The sequence below is a fragment of the Equus asinus genome, chromosome 6 (genome assembly GCF_041296235.1).
Source record: "Equus asinus isolate D_3611 breed Donkey chromosome 6, EquAss-T2T_v2, whole genome shotgun sequence".
Classification (NCBI taxonomy): domain Eukaryota; kingdom Metazoa; phylum Chordata; class Mammalia; order Perissodactyla; family Equidae; genus Equus; species Equus asinus.
The window spans coordinates 17,930,812-17,956,683 of NC_091795.1; the positions used below are offsets into that span (position 1 = coordinate 17,930,812).

The window sequence follows — 25,872 nt, forward strand, 5'->3', positions numbered from 1 at the left end:
AAAAAACAGCAGCAAAGTGTAGTGGAAAGACATGGGGAGGGGGAGTCTTCCCTCTGCAGAGCCGCAAGGCCGCCCCCTCTGAGAGAAGGGCAGGGATCTGCTCCAGGCGGCCCTTCCTGTCCCTTGGATTCAATGCAGATCCGCCCCAGCGCCGCCTCCACCGCCCTCCTCCGGGGCTGGCAGGGCTGAGAGCGGCCTCCTCCCCTCAGACAGACAGAGTGAAGCTCCAGCACCGAGTGGAGCGGACTGTGGGTGCAGGGTTCCAGGCGCGGGCTCTGAAGGTGCAGGGAGAAGGAGTGGTGGCCAGAGGTGGTCTCGACAGCGCCCCTGCAGACCCCCAGCCTGCAGCTGCGGGCAGGACCAGGACCTCGTCTCACTGCGAACCTGGACGTGGAGGTCGCGCGTATTAACACACCCAGTGGAAAAATGAAGGAGAGCCAGCTTTAGGGCAGTTAAAGCAATGGGGACCCGAGCGGTGCCGCGGTGGGGAGTTTTGGGAGCCTAGTAATCAATGGTTATCTTTCTTAAGGGATGGTGATCCCCTGAGAAGAGGGCAAAGCGAAGCGTTCCATCAAAGTGGCTTTTCCTTCTCCCCACGGGAGATGGCGCCCGGAGGTGGGACGCAGGAGTCAGCCTCCCGCCCCAGCTCTGCAAGCCCGCTGCGCTCCCTCGGGCGGTTCAGGGCGGTGCCCGAGGCACACTGGCCGGGTACCTTTGGGCGCGCAGAGCCAGCTCGACCGGGGCGGGGCAGGCGGCGGCTTGAGCTCCTCCTTCCTGGGTCCAGGGAGCCTTCGCTCTTAATCCGCAGGCGGGGGGAACGCGCCACTGGCCTCTGAGAGCAAGCGAGCGGTCAGCGCGGAGCCGGAGCCGCGCGTCCTGTCCCGAGGCGAAGCCAGCATGCCGGCATGGCCGAATCCAGCGGCAGCGAGGTCTTCACCACCTTCCTCTACGTGTCCTTCATCTTGGAGTTTGTGAGTGGTTGGCGCGCCCGAGCCGGGGAGGGAGCGGGATGCGTCGTGGGGCGCGCTATCTTGGGGGCTCCACACAGTGGTCGGACCAGATCCTCAAGTTGCGCGGCTCCCGGGAGCATCAGATAGCGGGGCCAGGGTGAGGTAAGTGTCCCCCACCCCAGTCGTTTGGCCCCTTCTAGACCAACGACAATGGGAGAAAAAGTCTCCAAGATTTAGGTGGAAAAACCAGATTCGCAAATGGGTCAGATGTTCGGAGCAGGCCCGGGTCCATCCGTTGCGCGCTGGTTCCGAAGCTGCGCTCCGACCCGCTTCCCATGGGCGCAGAGGAAGCCCTGATGGGAGAGTGACGTCCTTGTCGAGGTGCCCAGCTTTGTCCAGGGTTAGGATTTCGTTTACAAAAATCAGCAAAAGAAGCCTGAGCATCACCAACCGAGGTTTGGGGATTGGGTTGATGTGGGAGGAACTGAATCCAGATGATTCTCTTCTGGCTTTTGAAAGTTCTGGTGAGAGAACGTATTTGCCACAACTTTGATCTGGAAATAATAAAACAGGCCACGTTTGCTCCATCACAGTCATTCTGCCCTATGTGTGGAGTGATGGGAAGGGAGGGGCTAGCATGGTGGTCCAGTGCCTTGGCTGACCTTGAACAGTAGGAAGGCCCCTACCTGTGGTTGGTCCCTCCTGAGGCTGGAGCCCCACAGCTCCCCTAGTGGCTGCGGGAAAGCACTTCCTACCCTGGGCTCCTGGTACAGTGCCCACTGTGTCCTTAGGCTTCAGACCGCCCTCAGCCTAAACTCCCCAGGAGCCACAGGCCCTTACCTGGGAGGGGCTGCTGTGTGTATTCTGTGGGTGCTGAGCGATGCAGCCTGGGAGACTCTGTTCCCAGCACCCCCGCTGCAGAAGAGTTGGTTGGAAAAGAGTTTGTCCAAACCCGACTGTTTAAAAATGGGACCCAGCTTCTTCTTGCCTGATTGGAGGCGGGATGGTGTGACCAGCACAGGGAGCAGGTTCTGTCATCCGTGGAGGGTTTGGGGAAAGGGCTAAGGGGACCGAGGTTGCTTGGTGGCACCGTATCACTGCATTTGTGAGAGCTGAGTTGAGCTTACACCTGCGTGTATCCAGAGTGATGTCAAGTCCTGGGGCCAGCCAGGGTCAAGGAGGTGACATCTAGAAGAAACGCTGGACAATACTGTACCCAGCCCCACCATTTATAGATAGGGACACCCAGACCCCGAGTGGGGAGGGGCTTGCACCCACTGGAACATTCTTTCCCCAAGTGGCTCCTCTGGGTGTGTCTATTCAGCACTTGGCCTGTGCTTGCCCGAGGCTGGATGTCTGAAGATGAGCGCACAGCACCCAGGACACAGGATGAGTGGTTGTGGTTCCTTCAGAGGCCACTGTGTTTACAAAGGCAGATTCATGACCAAAGAGATGGTGGCTGACAGTGAGGTGTGATGGGCAGAGGGATTTTAAGCAACAAAAGGTCCTCCTAGTGTCTCTTCAGTTGTCTTAATGAGGGGTTTCCTCTGCCTTTGCAGCTGTTTGGGGAGCACTGTGACAAGAATCATGAGAGGGTGTTAGGTGGGCTTCATGCAGAAGACTCTGGCACACCTCCTTCTCCTGCCTTCACAAGAGCTGGCTCAGGTGGCAGCAGGCGATGGCGGGTGGGGGGGGACCTGGCTTCACAGAAGGCACAGCCCAGTGCCCACTGCCTCCTCTCGGTGTCCCAGCCAGAGGAAGGAGTGCCCCTGGGGGAGGGACAGCCCAGCCAGGCAGGGTGATCTGTGGGGCAATGGAGGAGCTGACCTCCACCCCCACTTCCTGGGAGATGCTGGACCCCTAGCTGTCATCTCCACATTCTTTCCTCCTCTCTAGATTGGGGGTGGCTCCCAGGGAGCAGGGAGAACAGGAAGAAGGCAGACGCCAGTCCTTTACGTTTCCTGAGCACACTTTGTACATACGAAGCTGCATGTGCTTGGTGTGTGAAAGAGCAGAGAATGAAAGGGCTGGAGGAGGCGCTGGCCACCCTGGGAGAGTTTTTTAAAATTATGGACCATTACACCACAACAACAAAAAGATAAAGAAGCCAGTTAGAAAATGGGCAAAGGACTTCAATAGACATTTCTCTAAAGAAGATATACGAATGGCCAATGAGCACATGAAAAGATACTCAACATCTTTAGTCGTTAATCAAAACCAGAATGAGGTATGATTTCACATGAAATTAGGATGATTATTATCAAAAAACTGGAGAATAGCAAGTGTGAGCCAGGATGTGGAGAAATTGGAGCCCTCACACATTGCTGGTGGAAAGGTCAAATGGTTCATCTGTTGTTGAAAATGGTTTGGTGGCTCCTCAGAACAATTACCATACGACCCAGCAATTCCACGCCTAGGTTTATAACCAGAAGAATTGAAAGCAGGGACCTGAATAGGTAGATGGACATGCGTGTTCATAGCAGCTCTATTCACAGTAACCAGCAGGTGGAAACAGCCAGAATGTCCCCTCAATGGATGAATGGACGAACCAACTGTGATCTATTCACACAGTGGAATATTACACAGCCGTAGAAAGCGAGAAAGCACTGAGACATTCCACACAGTTGGAAACACTGTGCTGAGTAAAAGGAGCCAGACAGGAGGGTCACAATTTGTATGATTCCATTCATATAAAATACCCAGAATGGGCAAATCCATAGACAGAGCACAAACTGGTGGTTTGCCAGGGGCTGGGAGGAGGGAAATGGGGAGCAACTGCGTAATGGGTGCGGGGTTTCCTTTTGGGGAATGGAAATGTTTGGAATTAGATAGAGGTGGCGGCTGCACAGCATCGTGAATGTGTTAAATTCCATTGAACTGGGCAATGTAAAATGGTTAGTTTCACATTATGCGAACTTCCCTTCAACTTTTAAGAAAACAAAAATTAAGAAGCATTTCATGGGCCGGCTCTGTGGCCGAGTGGTTAAGTTAGCACGCTCCGCTGCGGCGGCCCAGGGTTCGGATCCTGGGTGCGGACATGGCACCACTTGTCAGGCCACGTTGAGGCGGAGTCCCATGTCCCACAACTAGAAGGACCTGCAACTAAGATGTACAACTATGTACTGGGGTGGGGGAGGTTTGGGGAGATAAAGCAAAAAAAAAAAAAAAAATTGGCAACAGTTGTTAGCCCAGGTGCCAATCTTTAAAAAAAAAAAAAAAAGAAGCATTTCAAATATTACAGAAAAGTATATATAATACTTTAATAGGCACCCATGTAATTATCACTCAGCTTTGTCAAATCTTAATATTGTGCCTTATTGACTTTTAGTATGAAGGAAATAAGCTTTTCAGGTGGCTTGTAAGCCCTGGATGTGCCGCTGTCTTACTCCCCTCCCTCCATCCTCGGGAGCCTCGGGCTGGATGTGGTGGTCCTGACGCCCAGGCAGGGTCAGCCCTTCCCTGCGCCCTGACTGCCTGTGAGCTCCACGGGGCGCTGTTTTCTGTGTTTTCACACTTCATGGAAGTAGTGTCGTCCTGTCATGTCCTTCTGCAGCGAGCTTTCCATGCAACGGTGTTGAGGTTTATACACGTTGATGCTGTTTGTCCATTCTCCTGTCAATGGACATTTTGGCTATTTCCAATTTGTGGCTTTTTCCTGTTGCAGACGGCATCACCAAAGAACATTCTTGCATTGGCCTCTGTGGTTACATGTTGGGAATTTCTTGGGGGACACACAGAGGATTGGACTCGCTGGGTCATAGGGAACGCACATCTTCATCTTCCCAGAGTTACCACATTGCTGTCCAAAAGGGTCATTCCAGTTTACACAGCCGGGGAGCGGAGTCACTGGGAAGCTTATGAAGCTTAATTAGGCTCAGAACCGCCACTTGCTCAGGCCCCTTCCAAGATTCAGACTCATTTTCTGTTATTTTATAAAGAAGATCCCCAGGCTAACCCTGGACCTTCCCGACTCCCTCCAGCAGCAGAAGAAAGTCCCTGTTGTTCCTCATCCTGGCCACACCTGGTGGCATCAGACTTTGTAATTTTCTGCTACTCCAATGGGTGTGAAATGCTTGATTAGTTTTTTTTGAAACATTGGCACCTGAGCTAACATCTGTTGCCAACCTTCTTTTTTTTTCTCCTTCTTCTCCCCAAAGCCCCCAGTACATAGTTGTATATATTCTAGTTGTGAGTGCCTCTGGTTGTGCTATGTGATTAGTTTTTAAATCTGTCATCCATCGAGTTGATTACTCACAGTTCCTATTTACATGCCTGAGCTCCCAATAGCCTGGAGGGGCAGGTGTGAAACCCTTGGCCTCCAGGACCAACAGGGTGGGGCTCCCCTCCCCTCCCAAGGCAGGGACACTGCCCACCAGAGCAGGAAGGGCGATGGCTCAGGGTGGGGCCTGGCAACCTTGCCCTGCCCAGCACCCCACCCCAGAGTTCCTGCCCTCTGAAAGCTCAGGGTCCTCACGGGAGGTGGAAGGCAGCCCAGCCAGGGCTGTGACCCTGCCTCTCTGAGCCCCCAGAGCCCGCAGGCCACGCTGCTGTTGCAGGCGGTGGGTCCCAGTGCACCCCACACAGGCCCTGGTGGAACGTCCAGGGTCTCCCCTCCCCACCAGCTGCACCCAGGGCTCTGCTTCTGGCCTGTTCCCTGTCCCCACCCAAAGGGGACATTCCTTTTGGAACCACAGTCTCTGTTTCTTCCTCCTCCTCCTCCCTTCTGAGCCAGGGGCTTCCTGACCCTGGGCCCCCATTCACAGCACAGGATGTTTACCTAGGACGCTGTTTGTCTCAGCTCCGGCCAGGGCCCCAAGAGGAAACTTCTCTCACAAAGCGTCAGAAGGTATCCCCCTGTCCCCGCTTTCAGAATTTGGGGAGGAAATGCCTGGAAAGGGGTTGTGAAGTCACTAACCCGGCTCCCTCCCCCCAGCCTGTGTGCAGTGCAGCCCCTGAAAGAACGGCTGGAATGGAGAGAACATTTCTTTGGACAGAGTCTGCTGGAGTGCCACCCCCTCTCCAGGGGGGGCGTCCCCTCCTCGCATGCCCCTCAGGAGCTTGGGGACTCAGAGGGGTAGGGTCACCTGGGGGAGCGACCTGGAGTCGGTTTGTAGTTTCCATTCTTACAGTGAACTGGACGTAGTAGTTACTAACATGAGCCTGTGTCTGTGACCTAAGGTGACCGGGGACTTTTTGTTATTAGAAAGTGACTGAACAAGTCCTGGGACCTGCCCTAGAAGCTCACTTCTCTGGGAACAGTGGCCCCCAGAACCAGGATCGGGCAGTGGGGTGGCGGGCAGGGTGACAGAGCAGCTTTCTGGTGGGTGTCCCACATTCCGGCTCCACTGAGAAGGCCCCATGAGGACTCCTGGGCTGAGAGATGTAGAAGCAGAAACCTGACTTTCCAGAGCTGGGAGGAAACTGAGGCTCCGAGAGGGGTGGCAACTGCCCGGGTGCCCTGGTCTCCAGGGTGGGACTTCTTGCAGTGACAGCAGGTTATGTCCAGGTTCCTGCATTCACTCAGACACCCAGGATGAACTGCCCCCCCAGGAGGGATCATGAATAGGGGACCCTGACCAACTGGGAGCCCTGGGCAAGGCCTGTGTGGACGAAAATAATCCATAACCAATCTATAAATGAAAATTTGGGAGAGTTTATTCTGAGCTAAAATGTGAGGTCCATGGCCCAGGGCCTTTCTTCCCAAAGGAAGAAAGGGCGCCAAAGAAGTGGAGTGTACAGAGTGTTTATATACCCCCAAAGAGAATGCTTCATATGTGATTGAAATGTCCTTTTACGATAGCCGCGAGACTGCTCTGTCGGCACAGCGATTGATGGACACAGCAGAGTGGCAGGTCTGTTGTCTCAAGCTGGGTGGTCACAGATGAGCTGGGTGGTCACAGGTGAGCACAGCAATCAGTTCCTAGCCTAAGGAAAGATGCTTATCCTTAAGGAAATGCCAATGTTGGGGAAGCTGCACCTTTATCTTCAGGCCGTTTGTTCTTGCCGTAGGAAATGTTTAAAGCAGATATGCAATACATCCTCAAAGGCCATATCAGGCCCTTTGGGAAAAACAAAGTCCGGCCGAATTAGTTTTACACCAAGTGGCTTCCTCATATACTCCACTATATCCTATTGCTTGCCATTTCTATTGGTTACCTGTCCCCTTCTCTCCTTCCAGGGAGTGAAGGGACAGCTCAGAGCCACTGGGGAGCTCACACCCCCTGGGACTGCTTGTCACATACACACCCTGGAGGTTCTGAGCCACTAGGGCCTGGGTGGGCCCAGGAATCTGCATTTGATAAGCACTGCCCAGCCCCCATGGATCTGGCGAGGTTTGGAGTGGGCATCGGTAGGCTAGGCCACCCTCTCGACGTTGTTATGGGGGAGAGGACAGTGGGGACAGTTCTCAGTGAGAGGCTGAGGCAGGAAGCCAGGGTCCTGAGGGTCTCCAGGGTTCAGGGCAGGCACCCTCTCTGTGCTGCCCAAGCCAGGAACCCTCATAGAGTCCCCAGAGAGTGGGGGCGGCCCTGCTGGCCAGTGCAGGACAGTGGGCGAGGCTGGCCTTCCCTGGCTGTGCCCACTGACCCCTGGCCCTGTGTCATCTTCCTGTGCTGTGGGCCCCTCTCTTGGCTGTTTAGAAGGGGTGAGGACACTGCCCGGGTTTCTCCTTCCCCCTCTCTAAAGGGGGGAATTACAGGCAGAGGTCTCTCAGGGGTTTGTTCTGGGAGTTGAGAGGTGACTTTTCCTGTTTTCTAGAACCAGGGGCCTGCTTTGATCAGCAGTCAGTGAGTCTGAGCTGTTCTCTGGACACTGTTAAGTGTGATGGTGGGGCTCATGCGTGTGTCATCACAACCAAGCTCCGCTGAGAAAGATTTCTCTTAACCTTTCCATAAGTCACTCCTCGACCTGACCTGACACAGGTGGGGTAATCTCTCTGTCCCAGTGCTTTCAGGAGAGAGCAGGAGGATCCCAGATGCCATGGCAGGGAGAGCTCAGGCTCAGGTCAGACAGGGACAAAGGCTGACTGTTGCACCCACAGGCCCACAGAGAGTGGGAGAGTGCATTGGGCTGCTGGCCGAGGCTGGGTCTGCAGCCTTAGGAATGGATGGCTTTGCTCTGGGCTCAGGCACATCCTCTGAGGGAGGGGTTGGGGTGGGGGACTGGGTCCCCTGGGGCCTGCCTTGAGGTGGGAGGAGGCCAGCCAGTCTAGACTGGATGGGGACTGGGGGCTGACTCCTGATTGATTCAGAGCTGAGCCCTGGCTCCCACCTCTGACACAAGCCGGTCTGGGCTCTCTCCTGGCCTTTCAAGTCTCAGTCCCTGGAAATAGTGTTCAGGATCAAAGGCCACCAAGGGCAGGCCCTGATGAGATGGCTCAGCAGGTGTCCTCCTCGGGTGCCAATGGATGAGGACAGTCCACCAAGGGCAGGCCCTATGAGATACCCCAGCAGGTGTCCTCCTCAGGTGTTGATAGATGAGGACTGTGGGTGGGCCCCCTTGTCCCTGGAGCACTGATGCCATGGGAAAGTGTGGCCGACTCCTCACAGGTTGCAGACTGTCGCGGGAGCAGGAGCAGCTCCCTGGGTTCTCTGCGTCCTGGGCCCTGACTTCCCTTCTGCATTCTGGTGGAAGGTTTAGTTCCTGGTTGGCTCCTGCTGGGCCCCAGCAGCATAACGACTTCCTAAGGGAATGGACTGGCCTTGATTCTCTCCTCCAGGCTCTCTAGCACTCCCAGCTCATTAATAGCTGCTGTTCTCTCCACACTGGGTCAGAACCACCCTTGTGTTTAATCCCTGTAGTGCACCAAGGCCCCGGGGCCTGAAAAAATATGCAGGAACCAGAAGAAAAGCCTTGTCACTAGCCATCACACCTTGATCTGCACAGGCAGTGGAAGAGGAAGGCCCAGGGCCACCCAGCCCCTCTCAGCTGACCTGAAATTGCACCTCAGAGTCTCCCTCCTGTTAGAAGGCTGTTGGGCTGGAGAGGAGGGGGCAGGTAGAGGAGGAGGAGGGGGAGGACCCTGCAACTCCTGGATCCACCTTGGAAGGAGGCCCTTAGAGGGCCCAGGGCACAGGCTTTGGGGGCAGACACTCCAGGAAAAGAGCAAAGGAGGAAGGACAGGAGATGAAGGCCACATCCCGACCCTGGCAGTAGGTGTGGGGGTGGGGTGACAAAGGTCCTGTTGATGGCCCCGGGGATGAAGACCCCCAGGCCTGTGCCTGCCGAAGGGGGAGCGATGTCCTTCGGGTTTGGATCTTTTGCTTGTTTTTGCTCTTAAACACACACCTTGGTGTTCTTTCCTCTGAAGGGACAGAGCCTGTTAGCCAGTGGAGGGTGGGGGAGGGGAGGCTGCCTGCCATCACCTCCTCATTTGGCTTCTTTGCTCCTATAGACCCGGGGTGGCTGGGAGCAGGACGAAGGCTACTGGGCAGTCTCCTCTCCCTCCATGTTACTGTTCTCATGGCCATTTCCAGAGTTGGCCCTACACACGGGAGGTTTCATGGTGAACTGCTCATGTGTGGCCTTGGGTGACTGCCACACACAGGGCCGTCCTGACCAGGTTCCACAACCAGCCTGTCAGAGCTGGCCCTCAGCAGCTGTGGGAGTGTGATCGGGCCACTGTGCCTCAGTTTCTGCATCAATGAAGTGGGCTATAATAGCATCCACCTCCAGGATTGCTGTGAGGACCGAGTGAGTGTAACGTATGCAAAGCTCTTCAAACCACATGGTGCCTACAGCTCCTGCCCAGTAGCTATTAGGTGCAATTATCATTAATTTACTAATAAGTCAAACACCTGCTCCGATCAACTGGCTGATCCACACTCAAAGGGGGCAACTGCAGGAGGGGCCGTAAGGCCGATCCCCACCAACTTTGACCTTCCATGCCCTTCCCGGGCAGGGTGCTCCAGGCAGGGGGAGAGTGAGATTAGGGGGTGGGCGAGGCTGTGGAGGCACATGTGACTTGTCCCTGGGGTCCCCAAGTACTGCACAGACACCACCCTCTGTAGGGCTTTCCAGTGGCTCCTGTGCTCGGAGCTGTCCCCGGTCAGCCTGATGGGGTGGCCAAAGGGAAGAGGGGGCTGTAGCAGTCCTGTCCTGCCTTCTGCCTTGGGGGTGGGGACTTCCTGAGCCTCTCTCTGCGCCGTCCTGCCAGCCTGGTGCCAGGCCCCGTTAGGGGAAAGCTCTGAATTCTGGGAGCCAAGCAAATTGCTGCATCTGCCTGAAGGCCAAGGAACCAGTTCCCAGTGGACCCAGGATCAAACCTTTAAAACTGGTTTGTCATTGGTGTCAGTGCATCACCATTTGGGAAGGCGTTGGTTCAGGAGGGGGCAGTGTCTGGCACATAATCGTGCCCACCTCCCCAGCCTCCATCCCTCCCTGCAGCTGCTTGGTGATAAGCCAGGGACGGTTGGACTGAGGGCCCTGGCGGGAAGGAACCACCCAGCTTTTACATTTTAGGACTCTTTCCAGAACCAGCCCCACAGTCCTCGCTGCTCTCCATTTGTGATGCTCCTTTGGTGTAGGTTGCATGGTGGGGCTAAGTCCTCTGTCCTTCAGGCCTGGCTTACCCAATGCCTCCACCTGGAAGCCCACCCTGCACGCACCCCTTTCCTGTCCTGCAGGCCCTTGCTTGTGGTCTGTCTCTCACCTGGACCCTGAGTCTACATGTGTCCTGGCCCAGATGGTGCCCTCTGAGACACTTGTTCTCAGCGTGCATTGGTGGGAGAGGGGTAGGGTTTCGTCTCCCACCTGGATAATTTTTATGAATCACAAGAGAGTCCTTGACCCCAAGGGCAGACAGAGGGTGAAACTGACAGTCACCACCACTCCAGAGGGAGACCCCCGGGACCCTCAGGGGAGTGCCAGGCCTTTGATGGCTGGTTTCTTCTCGCTGTCGGCAGTTGCACACCTGTTTTGCTGGCAGACCACATTGCTCACCTATTTGGTGACTCCCATCAATACTTTTTGTTTTTCTTGCACTGAAGCCTCTCCCTCTCATCTGGTCTACCTTTCCATGGATTTTGTCTTTTAGAGGTGGCTTACCCATATTTTTCATGGAACCTCCTTGTTTCTGTTCATCCTACAGGTAAATCCAGTAGGTACAGTCGTGGTGGGGAAACATTTCCACCTAGACGAGGACAGGCCTGTGTGAGAGCCCCAGCTTTGTGGTCTAGCGGAGTGTCCTTCCCTCAGGAGCTGGTGACTGTCCTCTGCCTCGGGCGGGAGGCCGACACTGGTCAGCGATCATCCGTCATGCTCACGGCCAGTGCTGGGGAGCAGAGGGCTAGCGGGTGCTACGGAGAGCAGACTGCCCAGGGAGGGACTTCGGGAAGCGGGAGGAGGGCTGAGCAGGGCCTCTCCCAGGCCACCCTCCCCCTGGTAACATCAGCTACAGACTGGACGCCCTCCTCTCTCTGTGAATCCCAAATCTCTGTCCCTCTCTACAAACAGACTCAAGGCCCCTGAGTCCTGGGTTTGCCTTCAATGTAGATGAAAGGACACGATCTAAGCTGCCTTGGGAGGGATGGTGACAGGATAGGTCCCCTGTAAGGAGGGAGCCTACTCATGAAGGGTCTGGGAGGGCAGAGCAACTGGAGTCAGGGGGCCTCAACACCACTGCTTGTTTTCACTTTGGGAGCAGCCACAGAGCTCAGATTCCCAATAATTGGCAGAGTGGGAGGGTGTCCTCACACAGGAGTCTTCTGCCTCCCTCCAGACATGTCCCCTGGGGTCAGAATAGGGGTCCTGTGCGGATTTCTGGGCCCCGTGTCCTGGTCAGAGGAGCTGAGCTGTGTTCACCTTCGCTGGGGCCCCGACAGTGTCACCAGGATCTGACTCTGCCCTTGCTGGACCCAGAGCTGCTCCAGTGGGTCTGGTGGCAGCACTTGAAGAGAGAGGACAGGAAGGGAGAGGTGGGCTCCATTTATTTGTGTGTGTCTTTGAATAAAGTCTGTCTCCCTGGATGGATCTGCCCTAAGTGCTGACCGTGGTCATGGTCACTCTGTGCATCTGTTAAAAGCATGAATGCATGAATGAATGAATGAATGAATGAGCAGGTGAGTGAGTAGCAAGTGAAGGAAGCCCCTCCGTGGACTTGCTGAGCTGAGGTCCTCCATACAAGGGGTGGGGCTCACACAGAACCAAGGGGGCTGGCAGAAGCCCCTCTGGGTTTGCCTCCTGCTCTCCCTGCCTCTCAGGCCCCGGCCGCCCTCAGCCCCGTTCTCTGGGGTCTGGGAGGCTCCAGTGTGTCGGTGGCTTGGTCTTTCTCCTCTGACCTCCTCTCCGTGCTTCTCCTGCCCCCTGGGCTCATGTCCTCTTGACTTCACCTTGATGCCACTGCCCTTCCCTGCAGGAGCTCATCCTTAACCAGCCTCCACACACACTCTCACACACACACACACACACACACAAACACACACACACACACACACACACACACACACACATGGGACATGCCCTCTACTCTAACTCACAGAATGACTCACTTTTGAGTCAGCAACCCTTGGACCTGGGACTGCTGGGCCTCTCCTTGGGCACACGGTCACTGTGCTGGTCAGTCCCCTCCCCAGCACCCCTCCTGGCATTGCGTGGTCCCTGACTGCTGACAGAGCTCAGTGGGGACAAACACTTCCAGCAGCAGAATCAAGGCTGCTGATCCTGTGGCTTTGGGAGAGCACCCAGGGCCCAGAGTGCACAGCAGCTGGGATGAGCCTCATCCGGTGTGGCCAGCTTTTCTGTTCCTTCCTGGAGGATGACTTTTGCCCACCTGACCTAAGTGACAAGATGGCTGAGTGCTGGGAGCACAGTCTGTGTTCTGTGCCCAGAGTCCTTTACTTCTCGAGTCCAAGGCATAAAGTCCTGTCACACGCACCTTCAGGGCGCACCCTGTGCCCTTGGAGCTGGTGGGAGTTCTGATGCTGGGCTCCGAGGGGCCGCACGAGCAGACGTGTATGTGGGAAGCGCTCTGTGGTTCACGTCTTGACTGGTTATTGGAAGAGGGTCTGCTTGTGGAGACCCTGACACCGTAAAATGGAGCCCCCGAGAAAATCTAGAGAATTTGAGCAATTCCTCTGCACTGACCTCAGGTGTCCACGTCCTGCAGCAAGAACACTGGACGGTTGTGCACACTGAGCTCCTTCAGCCCTGCACGAGCAGGGGGACACCACAAAGATCACAAGAACGTGCCGGAGGATCCCTTTCCTTTTGACCGAGGCTCACTGTTTGCAGGAGGACTTGCTCATATTTTTACGTTCTTTGTGTTTTCTTCAGCAAAAGGAGACCTTTTCCTCAACTTTCAGTTTCTGGGTGATCATAGGGTTTTCTCTTTTTGGTGATTTTGAAGGTGCCTTTAAATCCTGGGTCGCACCCGGGTGAGGAGGGGGTCCCTGTGCACGGTGAGATCCTAGCCCTCCTGAGATGTCACGTGGTTACAGGGGAGGCTCTGCCTCATCACATGACAGCTGTGACAGCGAGCACTTCAAGTGCTCCCCACGTGCCAGGCTCCCGGGCCCAACCCCATGAGGCGGGCACTGCTGTTATCACTGTTTTTCAGAGGGAACAGAGAGCTTTAGGAACTCCCCCGGGGACAACAGGCCACCCAGCTAGTAAGTGACAGAGCTGATTCAAACTCGGTAACTCTGGCTCTAAAGTCTACACCTTTCACTGCCCTCACCTGCCTGCTGTGGATTAATTCAGAAAGAAAAAGAGAGAATCTTCTATAAGTTTACACAAGAGCTCCCCCCATGACTATCTCATGAGGAAATTTTTTTCACAAAAGTCATTTGATCGGGCAGACCACGGATGTAAACTCTATTAAGCCTTTGGAATTTTTTGTTTCGTTTTGTACATTATCCTTGGTGCTTAGAGAACCTCAGCTCTGCTCAGCATCCTAAACTGGACTGAATTAAAGACGGGCGGTTTCCAGTCCTGAAACACCAGGGTGGGTGGGGCCTCAGATCACCAGGTCAACCCCATTCACAGACGCTGAGGCTGGGTCCCAGCCCCTCCCAGTTGGAGGCTCCAGAGAGCTGAGCCACATTCACTCAGTGTCCCCACACGGTGGGTCAGAATGGCCGGTGGGCTGTGCTGTGATGGTGGAGATATTTCGTAAAGGTCCCCTTGAGGGAGAATTTCTCACCTTGAAAGACGTTATGTTACATGAGAGAAGCCCATTAGAAAAGTCCACCTTTTATTATATGAGTCAACTCGTGAGAGGTCAGAACAGGGGAATCCATAGAGACGGGAAGTGGATCAGTGGTCACTGAGGGATGGGAGGGGTTGAGGGGGCCATAGCTAAAGGGCACAGAGTTTCTTCGAGGTGATGAAAATGTCCTAAATTGTCTCTGGAGATGATGGCTGCACATGTCTGTGATCATCCTAAACCATGAATTGTCACTTTACATGGGTGAGCTGTGTAGTGTGTGAGTTCTCTCTCATTAAAGCTGTCTAAAGAGAGAGAACTTCTCCCCGCCATCTTACCATGAAACTCAGTGCTACAGAGAAACCACACAAAGAAAAAGTCAGCATGATTCTTAAAGGCCCTTTGCAAGGTGGTACACCCAGAGGCAGGACAGGGACCTGAGGTCCCAGGGGGCAGGGCTGGGATGGAGCACAGGGTGGGCTTTGCTCCTGTGGACGGGATTCTTACCAGAGACCCCAGGGATCTGCATAAGGGTGTGAGTGTGTGAGTGTGTGAGTGTGGGTGAGTGCGTGTGAGTGTGTGAGTGTGTGTGACAGGGAGCATTCCTAGGGAGCTGGAACATACTCTTCCTCACACTGGTGGAAGCTCACACCCAAAGCAGGTGGGGAGTTGGGGTAACCTCGAAGCTTCCCTCTGTACTGGGGGCCGGGAGCTCAGCCCAGAGCTGTGGCCCCGTCTCGCTGGCGCTCACTCAGGACTCTGTGACGAGCACTCAGTGTGGGGACTGCGCTCTGACTTCCCCTCACTCTTCCTGCCTTTGATTCCTGACTGAGCCACACGGGGAGGAATCGAGCTGAACGAGGTCCAGGGCACTGAGCCTGAGACCAGGGTCTGAGAGCCGCCTTCTCAGATTGTGCCACTTCCGGGTACCCCGTGCCTTAATTTACCTCCTATGTATTTTACAGTTAATTTTTCCAGAATAACTGTATCACTCCCTTAAGAATAAGCCATGCCCTTCTCCAGGTCACCTCTGCCTGCCCGTCCTTGGAGCTCATGCTCCTGGGGGAGCTCCAGACCCCTGGCTGCGCCCTGAGCCCTTCTCCTTGCCTTAGTCAGAAAAACTGAAGAGAATGACAAAGAGAACCGTTTCCCCAATGTGGCATTCAGTATCCCTCAATGCCATGTCCACTGGCCACATACAAGCACCTCGGGCTCGCTGGTCCCCATGTGGGATTCCATCACTGAGGGCTCTCCCCTCCACGTGCAGCGCCAGCTGCTCCTCTGGGATTTGGTCCATCAGCTGCTTGTTTAGGCACACCCATCTCCCAGGAGACCCTGAAGGCCAGGGAACTAACTCGGACACTGACACACAGCTGGACGGGTCTTCCCTGTGTCCCACACCCAAGAGTCAGCCCTGAGCAAGGGGGACCTCACCTCCCTCACCTGGTCAGGGACAGGGCCACTTTGTGACTAACCAGATGCACCTGTCTTGTGCTGCAGGCTGCAAAGAGGCAGTGCAGGGCTCCCTGAGAGCACGTGAATGGGGACCTAGCTTAGATTGGTCCTCTTTGGATGGTCACCGGTTGATCAGGCACAGGATGCCTAGGAGAAGCGTATCCCAGGCCCTTGTCTCTGCCCACGGGATGGACATGCCCGATCCTCCCTCTTCTCCATGCCACACTCTCGTGCCTTCTAAATCCTAGTCTGTGTCAGCCATCAGCACACTCATGTCCCTGTGTCAGTGCCCGTAATTGAAAAGGCCAAGTAACCCTTTTAATCTTAAAGGCAAGTGTGGATGAGATCGACACACATGTTTTATCTGTGGCAGTCTGAGGATCTGGATTTAACTGATTTTGCTCCAATTAATGAAAGGTGTAAAGTGTGTCCCTCTGGCTCTGTCACGTGCCTTCCTCCAGGCCATCTCAGGTTCATCAGTACAGGAAGTCTTGTGGGCAGAGATGCCCAGATCCGATTCATTAAGCCCAGCTTGGTTTTGATCGCTCCAGATTCTTCATTGCGCTGATTTTTCTACCAAATCTGATTCTGTCCTGATGCTTCTCATCTGAGAGTCTCGGAGAACCCCTGTGAGGACAGTGGTGTCTCTTACCCAGCAGGTGGGCAGCGGGACAGGGAGATGAGGTCAAGGGACCACTTGAGTTCACACCACAGGGGCCGTAGGACTGGGAAACAGCCCATCCTCAGCCCCCAGATGCTCAGGAGGATGTGCCAAGGGTCACAGCACCTTGGAACCTGTGACTGAAAGCCATCCCCCCAGTGTCCCAGCACACGCTCAGCACAGTCCTTATCTGAGTGGGGACGGTTGATGAGGCTGAGCTGATGTCATTGGGATGAAGAGGGACAAGCAGAAGGGAAGAGACATACAGAGAGTCCCAGCTTGGGGTGAGCTTGTCCACAGGGGGAGCGGGACTGTGACGCTGAGGGGTGTTGTGACCCCCACGTCTGTCCTTATGCTCCTCTTTGATGGGGGCTCACTGACCCTGTGAACAGTACTGGGGTGTCTTCCGGGTGATGATGGGGAAGTGCTGCTCTCATGCCATCCTTGGTCACCCGAGGAGCCTGGCTGACCTGGGTCCTCTCTCCAGCCCCAACGCCAGTACTCAGAGCACTTCCTGGACTTGGGGATTTAAGGGCTCAGTATTTTTTATGGGGCCGACCCAGTTGCACATGGTTAAGTTCAGCACTCTCCTTCCGTGGCCTGGGATTCATGGGTTTGGATCCTGGACTTGAAACTACACACCACTGGTCAAGCCATGCTGTGGTGGGATCCCACATACAAAACAGAGAAAGATTGGCACAGATGCTAGCTCGGGGCCAGTCTTCCTCACCAGAAAAATAATACTAGTCATAGTGTGGTTAATATATTTTGCCAGTAAAGACCAAAGCAATCTTCTGGTCACTAACATTTCATAAAAGAAAGTATATTTTTATATAAAAAATACTATGAAGGATATAATCTTAGAATTAGCTCCTCTAATAACAATACTGGATGATATAAATCCTTTCAAGGGATGATGAATTACTTAACTTTCCTCTGACTCAGTTTCCCCATCTGACAAATGGGTCAGTACCTTGCTCGTAGGATTGTGTAAGGACTAACTGAGTTAATATTTGTAAGCCGCTTAGGAGAGTGCCTGGCATATAAATGTGATATAAGTGCTTGTTACATAAAAAAATAAAAAAGTGTATTTAAAAATTGAATAAAGGCAAGCATGCAGAGCACTGGAAAAGACTGAGATTGGCAATCAGGCTAGACCCTGCAGGGCTGAAAGAGTCATTCTTGGTGAAGAAAATGCCCACCGCTGTTCTCTGCCTCTTTCCTGTATTTCTGCCCCTCGTGCCCCAGTGTGACCTCTGGGTCTGGCCCTTCCTGGCCGTGGGCTCTCCTGGTCCTATGCTCACCCTGCCCTCCTTCCCTCTGCAGGTCTTTGGGGGCCTCGTGTGGATCCTGATCGCCTCGTCCCAGGTGCCCCTCCCCCTGGCCCAGGGCTGGGTGATGTTCGTGTCTGTGTTCTGCTTCGTGGGCACCACTGTCCTGCTCTTCCTGTACATGTGTGGCAGTGACAATGAGGAGACTCCCTGGTTAACCGTGGTCTTAGGCTATGTGACTGGTGCCCACTATGTGGAGAGTTTCTGGAGGAAGCTGGTGAGTCCCGGCCCTGGGTGTTTGAGGGGGGTGTGTAGAGCCATCTCCCCTGGGAGGCTGGCTTTTCCAGCTCTGGCTGAGGCTGCCCTGTAGACATCTCCCACCCATGTTCCAAGGCTGAGCTGGCTGGGCCTTCAGCTCCTAGCTGTGTAAAGCAGCCCGGGGCTCCCTGCAGCAAGGAGGTCAGGAGAAGGTGACGGCAGAGGTTGACTGTCACCGTCTGCTCTGCTTCCTCCTGCGTGACTGCCTTTTTCATGGGTAACCAGCTCCCCAACCCCCTCCCATGCTGCCTCCCCTCCAGGGGCCTGTTGGCACCTCCCATCATGTAGGAGGACTGGTTTCCATCTCCTGGGAGCAGGGTCCTGGGGGCTAGCCTGGGCTGCCCACTGCGAGGCCATGCTTACTGCCCAGCTCCATGTCACAGCTTCTAAAACCGGGTCACCATAGAGGGAGCTGATGGGGGAGAGAGATGGCCTGTGGTCTCTGTTCTGCATAAATTCTGACTTGAGGCCCATGAAGAGGGTGAAACTTACACATGGACCCCTGCCCTTTATGTCCCCTGGAAGGGGTGGGGCCATTTGGCCTGGCCTCTCACTCTCAAAAGGTCTCCTACTTACACTTGTGAAACCACCTCCAACTACAGCTACTCAAACCCCAGTCTAGTGCTGTTTTGCTTGTAAACACACCTGGACACCCCTGCCTCCCCCTCTCTCCCCTGCACTGGTCACTGAGGCCACATCCGAACCAGGACTGTGACCATGTATGACACTTCTTGGGTCAAGAACCAAGTTCTGCCTATTCAGTCCCAAGCTGCCCCCCTCACTTGATTCCCCCCTCAAGGGAGAGCAGCGTCCCTTCTCCACTGAAGTCCTTACTCTGCCCCCAAACCAGCGAGATGAAACTCAGCTGGACCAACGACCTCTGTGAGGAGGGGGTGGAGGGTGTAGTGATGGGTGGATGGGGTGGGGGGAGTCAAAAAGTAGCAAAAGATGACCAAGGGACCTAAGCCACGCTGGACGAGGACAGGTGGGCTGGATGGGCCCTGCTGGGGCCACAGCTGCCCCACATCCTCCACGTCTGGGCTCCCGATCTCTCTGACGGCCCTTTCTGACCCTGCAGGATGCAGTCTGCCATAGTACTGCTGCCCTATTTTACCTCAGCGCCTTCATCCTGGAAGCTTGGGCCGCCAGCACCATGAGAGACAGCTTCACCCAGGAACATTACCTTGAAAACGTCTTTGCTGCGGTGAGTCCCCCGTCAACCTGCCGGTGCTCACAGCTCCCACCGCCCACTGAAGGGGTCTGAGCGGAAGGCTGCCCGAGCCCTCCTCTATGATTTTAGTTCACCGACTTTTGAATGAAATAGACCTTCCCCTCATCATGAAGACACAAAGTCATGGAGAAGGGAGGGGACGTGCCCAAGACTCCCTTTGTCACCCGATCAGGGCTGCGCTGCCCAGGCCTGGGCTCGCCTAGGGTCCCGGCCTGGGTGGACTTTGCAGAGGGCGGGTGTGTGAGGACGTGACCGCTGATGCCCGGCACCATCCGAGCTCTCCATGAACCATCGTATTGAGCCCTCACAGCAGCCCTGGGGTGTGGGCGCTGTGTCATCCCCATTTCACAGATGGAGAACCAGGGCACCACGAGCAGGATAACGTGCTCCAAGGTCACCGGGAATGGGTGGGGCTGGTGTCAGGCCAGGTGCCCTGTCAGCACCCTCAGCACCAGCTTGGAGCAGTGAGTCTGGCCCCTGGGTGTCCTGGCCCCCTGAGCGGTCTTCCATGGAAGCACAGTCAGGGGCGGGAGACTGAGGCCTGGGGTGAAAATCGAGTGGCGGGGGTCTCCCCAGGCCCTGGCTCTGGGCGGGGTGTGGGGAGGCCCTTCTGGGCCCAGTGAGTCCAGACCCCCAGCTGTGGGTGTTTGCTGTGTGATCAGGCCTCGGCTCCTCGTGACGGCGTCTCCTGCCCCACAGCTCTGAGCAGCTGTGGGAGGAGGAGGGGCCGGAGGTCACGTCTCCACCAGCTCCCCGTGCACGTCCCTGTGCTCCCTGAGCCTCGGCCTGCTCCTCTGTGAAATGGGACGGCGATTCCGGTCCCTTCCCCTCGAGGACTGTGGATATTGAACAGCTTCCTGCCGAGGCCTCACAGGAGCCCTGGGGGAACAGGGCTTGAGCCTCATTCACCCCGTCAGCAGAACAAACGCGGGGGCCGACTGTGTGTGACTGGGGGCACAGTGTGTGCAGGTCTCTGAGCTCTAAAAGGAACGGTCTCCACTGCGGGGCCAGACCCACTGGTGGGGGAGGTCATGTGAGGTCATGACCTGGATTTCCTTTTTAATGGGATGGAAGAGAATGCATTGTTTCACAAAACCTTTTCCAGAGCTGTGCATGGTGGGCTTGCAGCAGCATGCTAACTCACCATATCGGATGTATTTCTAGCCATGGTTATTGTTTAAACAGTAAGAAGACATCAGCTCCAGGAGCCAAAGCTGTGCCGTCCCCCCATTTTGGAGAGGACAGAGCAGAGGCTGAGAGAATCCCACAGGGTGGGCACTGTTGGGCTCTGGGGAAGGTTCCTCAAAGTCATGTCTGCTTGTCCCTGTGGGCCTGTCCCCTGCCCCACGGAAGCCACATGCTCCTCTTAAGCTCTCAGCCTACTCTCCAGGTCCATTAACATGGCCACCTCATGGTCCCTGCACCCCTCAAGTGTCCCACAGTGTGGGAATGTCTCCTGTATTGGCTCATCTCCCAAGATGGCTGGTTTCTAAACAGTAGCACAGCCAGGCAGCCCCTAGGATGCTCTTCCTTCCCTTGGGAGGCTGGTCATCCACCTCCTTCATCAACCTTCAAATGACTCTGTTTCATCTCCCCCTCATCTGGAGAGCCTTATACCTCCCCCATCCCAACCCTAGAAGCTTCTCTCCAAACAGACATCATCAACGCATTTGCCAACAACTTCCATAAAATTATTGCAGACAATGGTAATGAAATGTAGATGGAATGTGACTAGTGGGTCAGCACTTGTCGGAACAACATAGATGGGGTGGATCAATGCCCCTGCCCGCTGGGCAGATCTCTAGCTGAGAACCACTGGGCTCTACCGTGTTCCGACTTCTCTTTTAGTTTTTAGTAAAATGCAACACACATCCAGAGAAGTGAGCAGGATGCAAGTGCACAGCTTGATGAATTTCCATAAAGTGAACCCCTCTGTGTAACAAGCATCCAGATTAAGAAACAGAGCATCATAAACAGCTCCCAGAAACCCTCTTCCTGTGCTGCCGCCATCACTGTGCGCCCACACCAAGGATGACCATGGGCCTGATTCCTAGCTGCCTAGCTCGATTTTTCCTGCTTTTGAACTTCATGTGACTGGAATTGCACAGTGTGTGTCTTTTCTCTCTGGCTTCTTTCTCTCCACCTTAGGTTTGTGAGGCTCGTCTCACTGTTGGGTGGAGATGTTGGGTGTGTTTCTTCTCGTTGCTGTAGAGTATTCCATTCATGACTATCCCAGCGTCTCTTTATCCAGGCCACAATTGATTGTGTCCCCCTTTCTGTTAGCTGAGTTGGAGAAACGTGAGCACGCCCAGGCAGAGTCAGGAGTGCCAGAACCAGGGATCACGATGTTCTCAGCAGGCAGGGGCGCTGGGCTGAAACCATCAAGGGGAACATGAGCCCGGTTCAATGTGTAGTCCCACCTTTCTGTTCAGAATATCAGCTGTGTCCGTGCACAGGGGAAGGAGTCCTGGTCACTCAGGGTTCAACCCCAGACCCTGCCCAGCCATCACACGGCCTCCCATGGTCTTGGGGAGGCCCATCCGGGCTGTGGGAGGTGCCTCAAGACCTTCTCCACACACCCCTGGCCTTGGGGAGCATCTGGCCTGCCTCTCGCCCTCTGTGACTCCTAACTGGGACCTGCCTCAGGAGCTGAGCTTCTCCCCTGTTTGCAGACAGCAGAGTGTCTGCACCAAAGGATCCCTGGGGTTGGTGGGAGCCGACTGAGGGGAGCTGGAAATTTCTGCAGAAATCTGGAGGTTTCTGGATCCTAACATTGGGGAGCAATGATGGCAGCCATTTAGGGAGAGGGGTTTCTGAAAACCTCAGGATGTCCCTTCATGTCCCTGCTGTCCGTGTCCCCAAGCTGCCATTTCTTGCCCTCGCTTGGAAAATAAGCTCTGTGTCCTGTTCCTGTGGGGACTTCTGAGGCTCCTCTGCCAAGGGTTCTCGCTGGGTCTGGAGCTGCCTGGACAGTAACCTGCTCCTGCCTGATGGGCTGAGGTGTTTTGGGGGGCTGCTCACCCATGGTGACTGCTCCTTTCAGGTGGGCTGCCTCAGAGTTCCCGGATGAGCTCTCTCAGATGTGTGATCAAACACTCGGCTGACTCATCACTTCTGGCCAACGAGGGTGAAGGGTTCGCCCTGTGTGGGGTGGGAGAGGGCAGGCCCGGTGACGGCTGGTGTCTGTGGGCATTTTCACGGGTCACAGACGCGTAGCCACCCTAAGTGTCATGCCTGGTTGGACACTCCTGACCCCACGCCCCAGGTCACAGATCCAGGAGCAGATATGGGACTTGGGGTAAGCAGGCCTTTAGGAGTAGATGGTGCCCAGTGAACCCAGCACGTCAGGGGCTTGACAGGCCACGGGTGACCGTTTGCCACCTTTCCAGGGCCTTTGTTCCCATTGTCAAAACAGCTGACTGCGTCTTCCCAGCAGCTTTCTCAGGAGCCCCTCCTTTGCAGAATCTCACAATCCCGCCTCCCTGTCCCTCAGTCCTGTGAGCCTGGCTCCTTGCCCGTGTCTGTGAGATTATGACCCTAGAATAACATTCTGATGGGTGTGAGGACATCCAGGCAGCATCGAGACCTTGATCAGAGCCAGCAAATGCTGTGTTCATGTTCTCCAGCCGAGGCCACTTGGCTCACAGCTGGTGGACCTGGCTCTTCCCGGTGTGGAGGAAGCAAGTTTCCCATGGAGAGCAGTTGATACTCACCTGTGAGTATCATTTGAGGGGCCTCTGAGGACCCCCATTTCCAGTTGGTGGCACCATGATGCTGATGTGAGATGGCAGATGCCTGACCTTGCACGCCACATCCAGTGGGTCGTGAGGTCACCTGGAGCTCTGTGCCAAAAGCATTCAGGGCCACGGCTGGGCTCAGCCAGAAACACATCTGTTTGAGTGACGGGAAGCAGTGGCCGTCCAGACAGTTCATGTCTATTGTCCCAAGCACCAATCTAGCCAGCCTAGTGTCGATCAGGCATGCCCATTAATGGTCATCTATCTTGTTTTCAGGTGTTTTCATATGTAGCCACTCTGCTCTACATGGTCCATGCGGTATTTTCTTTAATCAGATGGAAGAAAGCAGCAGAAGAACTTTAGCTGAAAACCCAGATGGTGACAACTGATCGGCCGCCTTCTGGCATAGCTTTTCAGCATGCAGAAATGCTCTCCATGGTGGAAAAAAGAAACCCAAAGAAGAGCAATGCTGTGTGTCTTGAGGGTGTTATGCAGACTCTCCCCTGTCCTTCCTGTCAGGGTTGGGACCTGCTGCGTTTAACCTCCTACTCCTGAGCCGTCTTTCAGGGTCATCTATTTGTGAAAGGGGGCGGTGGGGTGGAGTGTGGGGACTGTGATCTGAGAGAGCATGGAACAAAGATCCCTGCTGAGCCCTGGACCGGATCTTGTGAACTCTCTGCTGGAATCTTCCACAGGCTCTTTTGAGCCCCCATCTGGTGGCGTGTTTCTAAGTCTTCATGGAGATTCTACCTGTCATAGGATAAAACTCACCCAACAAGTACTTGCAGATGTCCACGGTGAAGATGATAAAGCTTTGAAATACTTTACAAAGTGCCTTTATGTTCAATACTTTTGTCGGGTGTTTTGTGGGTTTTGTTTTGACTCCCCAGTATCAGGACCATTATTCCAGCTTTCTTTCTGGGGAATCCTGGGCTTAGACTGAATCTCTAGAGGCGGCATCAAGTGGCAGTTCAGATGACAGCTGTGTGTGCTCGGCCACTGCACTCAGAGAGCCCGGCACTCAGTCTCCCACCCTCCCCAGCTACCAGGGGCCTCAGATGGCTTCACCTCTCTGGAAACTTGCTACGTACCAGCCTGGGGCTCCTATTCTTTTTCCTACAAGACAAAGGGGTCTGTGCTCAATTGGAAAGTCCTCAAGCTACAAGAAAACAAGGTGCAGAAGTTTCCTCTCACTCTGTGAAGCTGGTCAGAGATGTTCTGGGCAGTGGGCTGTGTGTTCTGTTCCATTTAGTGATGTGGATAATAAACTGTTTTTAGAATTTCCTTGGGCCACTCCATAGGGATGAAAGGGGACCAGACTGCAGAGTGACAGGAAGTGAGGTGACAAGTGCTGAGTGCCACATCCTGGGGATGAGATGCCCGGGTTGAGAGGAGAGGAGATAATAGGAAGGGGACACTCAGTGAGGAATCCTGACAGTCAGCTCCTGGCATGAAGTGCTCCTTCATCCCTTCACTCGAAGAATCCATGATGTTCCAGAGCTGGGGCCCTAGACCAGGAGCCTCAGAAACTGGTCAGCCCCCAGCCATGGAGGCGGACGGGCAGGGCTGGCTGACCTCTGGATCATGGCCATGAGGGCAAAGCTTCCAGCCTCAGGCGGAGGTTTGACTAGTTGACATTTTCCTTCCCTCCCACCTTGGGGACCCCATGACTAAATTGGGTCTCAGTGGCATCTTCAGGATGTCTTCTGTTATCCCAGGATAATTATTCCAGGAAACGGCCACTTTTAGCCAGTCCACATAAAACTAAACTTAAGTAAAAAACTTCACTGTAAATTAGGAGCACGGGGTTTAATCGGGGCTTTATCCTGGAAAATTAAAGTACAAATTAAGAAATGTTAGGAAGTTGGTCACGTGTTTCACAAAATTTGCAATCAATTGTTGATTGAGGGAAGTCTCATTTTTTCAACAAAACCACTGTTCACAGTCCCGGGCGCAGCACCGCGATGCCGACAGAGGCGTTTTGTTGACCCTCGTCCGAAGGAAGAAACCAAAGGCTTAGTGGAATTTCCCAAGGCTTTCTCAGTGTTTCAAATTTTACTTTACTTCTTCAGCTAACCCCTGTGACAGCCATGTGTGGTTGGTAGCATTCAGATGAGGGATCTGAGGCACAGAGAGGTTAAATGATTTACCCAAGGTCACACAGCAAGTAGGGGTGATTTCCATGTGTCTGTCTCCAGAGCACCAAAGTTACCTGTCATGTGCCACATCTCACTGTGACAGGGTCCTGTCCCCCTGGGAGCAGGGGCCACAGACATGCCCAGCCAGTCCTTCACACGCACAACACTGACAACACTGGCGGATGATACTGAAGTTTCTGAAGGGCACACGAGGAGTGTCGGGAAACCCAGCCAGGAGCCCACCCTCCTGGGAGGAGTGTCTGGGATGAGGGGATTTACCAGGCAGAGAAGGCAGGGAGGGCTTTCCTAGGCATAGCGGGGAGTGACCCAGCCAGGCAGGAGGGGAGGGGAGGGCTCAGGAGGTTACGAGACCCAGGGGCCCTGAAGGCAAGGCTGCAGCCTGGCGTGTACCCAGGGGCACCTGCGGGGACTGCCTGTGGGACAGTGGCAGCTGGACAGGTGAGAGACGCTGTGGGTCTAGGCTGCAGCAGTGGGACAGGCAGACAGGCTGGGCTGGGGAGGGGACAGACTTGACCAGATGCTGGGGAACTGAGAGCCAGTGGAGGGGACTCTGCGGACCCCTGAGCCGCCTGAGTGAGCGCCTCTCTCAGCTCAGCTCCCTTGCCTGCAGAGCGGGAACAGCCATCCTGCCTCTTGGACTGTTGGAGGATTCAAGGACTGGGTTCAGGTCAGCCCCCGACCGAGGAAGGCTGAGGACATGCCAGCTGTGGTCACCATTATGGGAACGAAGCAGGGAAAGGTCTAGAATGATCCTGAAGTTTCTACCCTGGGCAGACGATGGTTATTCACTCTGTGTTCAGGATTCATCAACCATGTCCCTGACAGTGTCATAAACTTGAATCGATAGTTTTGCTTTTCCTCCCAGAACTGAACCCTTAATCGGCCATGACAGAGGTTAAAACGGCCCCATCTAGTAAACCAACTTCAGTCCCTTGGGAAGGAGGCCATT

General features: G+C 54.8%; 1 protein-coding gene and 1 pseudogene across 2 annotated transcripts; one reads left to right on the top strand and one right to left on the bottom strand.

Moving 5' to 3' along the window:
• The window catches only part of LOC123286709 (small ribosomal subunit protein uS5m-like), a 363,347-nt pseudogene that overhangs the window by 275,455 nt on the left and 62,020 nt on the right, over positions 1 to 25,872 (bottom strand).
• LOC106838522 (myelin and lymphocyte protein-like) lies at positions 182 to 24,664 on the top strand. 2 transcript variants are annotated; one of them, XM_014852694.3, is made up of 5 exons: positions 182 to 448; positions 809 to 971; positions 17,534 to 17,755; positions 18,875 to 19,000; positions 23,041 to 24,664. In XM_014852694.3, exons 2-5 carry the CDS (start codon positions 906 to 908, stop codon positions 23,125 to 23,127), a joined length of 501 nt encoding a protein of 166 aa, XP_014708180.3. In that variant the 5' UTR covers positions 182 to 448; positions 809 to 905; the 3' UTR covers positions 23,128 to 24,664. The 2 variants fall into 2 exon arrangements, with proteins under 2 accessions (XP_014708180.3, XP_070367837.1); XM_070511736.1 differs by having other exon boundaries at positions 212 to 396.

What these genes read in the sequence shown, in the direction of transcription:
- LOC106838522 (XM_014852694.3), top strand. Translation starts at nt 906, where the DNA reads ATGGCCGAATCCAGCGGCAGCGAGGTCTTCACCACCTTCCTCTACGTG. An exon ending in TGTCCTTCATCTTGGAGTTT is followed by an intron (nt 972 to 17,533) that starts GTGAGTGGTTGG and finishes TTCCCTCTGCAG; the next exon opens with GTCTTTGGGGGCCTCGTGTG. An exon ending in TTGAAAACGTCTTTGCTGCG is followed by an intron (nt 19,001 to 23,040) that starts GTGAGTCCCCCG and finishes TCTTGTTTTCAG; the next exon opens with GTGTTTTCATATGTAGCCAC.